Genomic DNA, 5,412 nt, shown 5'->3' with positions numbered 1-5,412 from the left:
CGTAACAATACTATAATTAAATATGTCTATAAAACAAGCTGTGGTAAACGTTGTAACTTAAGTTATAATAGCGGAATTATTTTATGAAAGCTGTCATAACTATAATAAAGCGTTGTTACATTCAAAGAAAAGCGTTAAGTAGTAAGAAATCTTGAATACGTACATGTTAGTATTTATTCAAACGCATAAGCACTAACCTGATGCCACAACAAAACGAAGGTTTTGCCCCCTAGGCGTAGGGAGGACAAGTCCACTGCTGAATTCTTTTTTATAATGAACGCCCTCTACCACATGGTTCAGTATCACCTCTGCAACAAATCATTAGTTGCATAATTACAAATAAAACTTTCATTTATCTTATTAATATAATTAAAAGAAAATTTAGTTCTGTAAATATAAAACATTAACACTAACTGAATCTACATTATTGTGAAGCGATATTTGGTTTAATAAATAACTGATAGAGGGCGATTATCTCAACATTAGTTCTGTAAATATAAAACATTAACACTAACGGTATCTACACTATTGTGAAGCGATATTTTGTTTGATAAATAAATGATACAGAGCGATTGTCTCAACATTAGTCTGTAAATATAAAACATTAACACTTACTGTATCTACACTATTGCGAAGCGATATTTTGTTTAATAAATAAATGATAGAGGGCGATTATCTCAACATTAGTTCTGTAAATATAAAACATTAACACTAACTGTATCTACACTATTGTGAAGCGATATTTGGTTTAATAAATAAATGATAGAGGGCGATTTTCTCAACATTAGTTCTGTAAATATAAAACATTAACACTAACTGTATCTACACTATTGCGAAGCGATATTTTGTTTGATAAATAAATGATACAGGGCGATTGTCTCAACATTAGTTCTGTAAATATAAAACATTAACACTTACTGTATCTACACTATTGTGAAGCGATATTTTGTTTAATAAATAAATGATAGAGGGCGATTATCTCAACATTAGTTCTGTAAATATAAAACATTAACACTAACTGTATCTACACTATTGTGAAGCGATATTTGGTTTAATAAATAAATGATACAGGGCAACATTATCTCAACAAAACGTTTCTTCTTGCCACTAAATTAAGGAAAACAACAGGAACATGACTAATACTATATAGTTACTTTAGATACATTAAAACGTTTTGTTACGTCTCTGGTCATTAGTTTGTTAATTTTTCGTAAAAACTCTTTCCGAGGAAACTTTAGCGATACAAGTCCTTTCTTAAATAAAACTAGTTTATTCTTTCTGAATACAACTTTGCAGTACATAATTTCCACAGTCACGCTATAACAAACGCTATAATTCACAACGAACGACTCACGTGCTCGACTCAATCGTCAATCTCTCTCTGTCTGCCATTCAATTACATCGTTGCCGTCTTATATATACAAGAATACCGCAAATCTAGTAAACACTCGAGGATTCACGAACCTTCGAGAATATGACGTGTTACTAGTGTCACGTGACCCCCGCTGTCGTAACATTATTTTGTATAATTAATAAATTGTCAGCCAAATAGCTACACATACAGCATTGATAAGAATTTGACAGCAAATATTCATTCATTAGTTAACCAGGCCGTGTATTTTATTAGGTCGTCAAGAAATTAATGTCGCGTTTTGGAACACTTTCATTAACCACCCTCCAAAAATCTAGGCCTTATACTTAGTGATTAAAATTACACTGACTACAGTGTTTTTATACATTCCTCCTGATTAAGACATTTCGTACTTCAATTTCTATCATTAAAATGCTGTTTGTGAACGTCTATATCTAGGTAGCTAATAACGTTGTTATGAAGTATTGTGTAATTCTTATTCAACGTTCACCTTTCAAAGCCTCGGGGTTTCCAAGTAATTGTCGCAGGTCATTTTCTGGAAGGGCAGCGAAGGCTTCGTCAGTTGGGGCGAAAACTGTGTACGGGCCTTCGTCTAAAAATATCAAAACATCCATAATCAGACATATAAACATTAAACACAGTGTAATTTTAAGCCCAATATATTTCTTTATACAAATACAGCACCTTCGCCGATAAATACCCGATGTATTTGAAACACTAACAAAGAAACTAGTACTTACGGCGAAATGTTTGTTCCAGTCCTGCAGTCACGACCGAGGAGACTAGCTTAGCAAGGTTTTCACGGCTGTTAAGTTCTGTAACAATGTTTACTGCTGGCAGACGATTAAGGAATCGGTTGATGATGTACACGTAACCATTTTCTGTTAATGTTGATGCAACTAGTTTTGGTCCTCCAATCAAAATTTTCTAAATCAAAAATCGATAATACATTTTTTAATACCTATGTAACAAAAGCATATTTTATGATTAACAAGATGACTGATTTACACACATTTTTACGATATACATTAATTTTGTTTTTATATTTTGGAGCTGTAAGACATGTTCTGATCTAACAAATATATATATATATAATAATTCATTAATTTCATTTTAGTTATGATTTAGTTTTTTCTTGGTGAATAACAACTTGATACATTTTTTTCAAGCTTCGATCCAAAGTGTAGTGGATAAAAAACGTGTTTCTTGATAAAAATTAAAATACTGTTCGAGAACTTAACAGTATGAGATGAATTCATGGATAATTCTTTCTTTTATATTAAGTAGAATAAGTTAAAATATAGTTAAAAGATAACTGTGTTGAAGAGTCTCAGTTATTATTCCTAGCCTCCAGGGTCCTGGGAATGATTGTAGGCTAGAGGTCAGCGTGATGAGCTGTGAATCACTAGGTTATGACTGTGGGTCAGAGGCTAGCGTGATGAGCTATGAATCACTAGGTTATGACTGTGGGTTAGAGGTTAGCGTGATGATCTGTGAATCACTAGGTTATGACTGTGGGTTAGAGGTTAGCGTGATGAGCTGTGAATCACTAGGTTATGACTGTGGGTTAGATGTTAGCGTGATGAGCTGTGAATCACTAGGTTATGACTGTGGGTCAGAGGCTAGCGTGATGAGCTATGAATCACTAGGTTATGACGGTGGGTTAGAGGTTAGCGTGATGAGCTGTGAATCACTAGGTTATGTGTGTGGATTAGAGGTTAGCGTGATGAGCTGTGAATCACTAGGTTATGACTGTGGGTTAGATGTTAGCGTGATGAGCTGTGAATCACTAGGTTATGACTGTGGGTTAGAGGTTAGCGTGATGAGCTGTGAATCACTAGGTTATGTGTGTGGGTTAGAGGTTAGCGTGATGAGCTGTGAATCACTAGGTTATGACTGTGGGTTAGAGGTTAGCGTGATGAGCTGTGAATCACTAGGTTATGTGTGTGGGTTAGATGTTAGCGTGATGAGCTGTGAATCACTAGGTTCACGTTAACATTCTATTAGTGCAATATAGCGTTTTACATTTTGGGGACTTGGGTAACTTATAAGATCTATAGTCAAATGCCAGTATTCGTTTAGAGTAGCCCAAGACTTCGCGGTGGGTGCTGTTGACTAGTTGCCATTCCACTAGTCTATCACTATCAGTTCAAAATTCGGAATGGCTGACGCAGATAGCCTTCGTGTAGCTTTGCGGTATATCCGAAACAGTTAAATGTGATGCTCCGTACCTGTCCACCATTGAGAACACTAACGAACAGCCGAAGACCGCTGTTTGTTTCTATCACCATGTTGTTCTGGAGATCTTGCGGGTTGAGAGAAAGGCTGAGAACATGATTTAGAAGTACACGTCTCAGTAACTGAGGGTTATTCTTGAGTTCATTCAGAACTCCAGCCGGAAGATTAGAAAATGCGTCGTCAGTAGGGACAAGCACTGTGAAAGGACCTGTCAGAAAATACAATCATTAACGGATCAACGTTAAATAATCAATCATTTTAACACAATATATTGTTTAAACGCTTTAACACTCATTGTTTCTAGAATTTTAGGTACAAAATATTCGTAACTTGAAGTTAGATTTTTTAAATTTGAAGTTTTAGCAACATAATTCACTGCAAGGAAGTAAATCACTTCTTTGGCCTGAAATATTTTTGTGCATGGGGCAAAACGCCCCATAAAATTTCTCAAAAACGTAATAAATATGCTATGTCCCAACTAAAAATTCAAATTTTCTTTTTCAATCTTATATTTATACAAAAATGTATATAAAAATTAAACTATTTACCTTGTTTGTTGAGTGTATTTATCAAGCCTGAATTTTTAAGCAAGTCATAAAAGGTGTTAAGGCCAACTGGCTGCCCTTGGATATTGAGACCAGGCATTTCAATGATCTGAAGAATAGTATTTCCTGGGGGAGGAGGAGCACCACTTCCAGTCACCAGTCCTGGTGGAGGAGGTAAAATTGGCTCCTGGCCATCAGGCTGTGGAGTCGTAATTGGTGGTGGATGATAGGGAGGCATAATGGAATCACTTCCTCTTGAGGCACCCACAGGTTGTCCAGGACGATTAGAGATTGATGGACGCTGTGGTTGACCAGCTGTTCCTGGTGCACCAGGTCTAAACGGACGTTGTGGTTGACCACCAGATAGTGGTGGTGTAAACAGAACACGATCAATGATATGTACGACGCCATTTTCGGTTAAAATGTTATATTCCACGATATTTGCACCATTTACTTTAACAGATCCATCTGGAAAAAGGAAAAATGCGAATTAATAATACATATTTAGCAAGTAATTCTGCAGGTGTGGTTATATCCTCCATTACCTGGAAATTTAATGCATGATAACGATATATTCGTCAACGTAAAATAAATATTCAGGTGATGATAAGACCTTGTCAGTGTAAACTACTTGTACCTGATGATGACAAAACCTTGTCAGTATAAACTACTTGTACCTGATGATGACAAAACCTTGTCAGTATAAACTACTTGTACCTGATGATGACAAAACCTTGTCAGTATAAACTACTTGTACCTGATGATGACAAAACCTTGTCAGTATAAACTACTTGTACCTGATGATGACAAAACCTTGCCGAAACGTTGTACATTTGCTGTTATGTTGAACTTATATTAAAGTTTTTCTTCATTACCCGTTCAAGCCGTCTCCAAGCATTATTAGTCTCAAAAGGGGTTCCTCGTCATCGAATTTGATTGCCTATATATTAATCACTTTTCTTGATTTATCTGTTCGAGAACAGTTAACTTAATGTGTCGCTTCAGTCAAAGATCGGACTGACCTGGTGCCAGGGAGAAATGCAACTGTTGTCCTTGAGGAGTTGGATGGCTTAAGCCACTGGTGAACTCTTTCAGGTAGTGTACACCCTCTAACACGTGGTTCAGTATAAATTCTTCAAATAAACAACAAAAAAAAACATTCAAGTAATAAGATTGTGTAACAAAATCACTAAAATGTCAATTTGTAATATATTAGCTACATATGTAGAGCTACAGTACACGTAGAGCTACAGTACA

At 35.7% G+C, this 5,412-nt stretch overlaps 1 protein-coding gene across 1 annotated transcript in view; it reads right to left on the bottom strand.

Annotated features, from left to right (window-relative positions):
• The window catches only part of LOC106476998 (periostin-like), a gene marked incomplete at its 5' end in the record, with an annotated part of 6,884 nt that extends 1,540 nt beyond the window's left edge, over window positions 1-5,344 (bottom strand). Inside the window, 6 exons of the mRNA XM_013937606.2 lie at window positions 198-308; window positions 1,863-1,964; window positions 2,113-2,299; window positions 3,604-3,818; window positions 4,159-4,623; window positions 5,178-5,344. Of these exons, the coding sequence (XP_013793060.2) occupies window positions 198-308; window positions 1,863-1,964; window positions 2,113-2,299; window positions 3,604-3,818; window positions 4,159-4,623; window positions 5,178-5,344 (1,247 nt within the window). The remainder of the gene's footprint in view (window positions 1-197; window positions 309-1,862; window positions 1,965-2,112; window positions 2,300-3,603; window positions 3,819-4,158; window positions 4,624-5,177) is intronic.
• Window positions 5,345-5,412: the final 68 nt, after the last annotated feature.

Source organism: Limulus polyphemus, unplaced genomic scaffold (assembly GCF_000517525.1).
Source record: "Limulus polyphemus unplaced genomic scaffold, Limulus_polyphemus-2.1.2 Scaffold12482, whole genome shotgun sequence".
Classification (NCBI taxonomy): Eukaryota; Metazoa; Arthropoda; class Merostomata; order Xiphosura; family Limulidae; genus Limulus; species Limulus polyphemus.
This window is presented reverse-complemented; position numbering and strand designations above follow the sequence as displayed.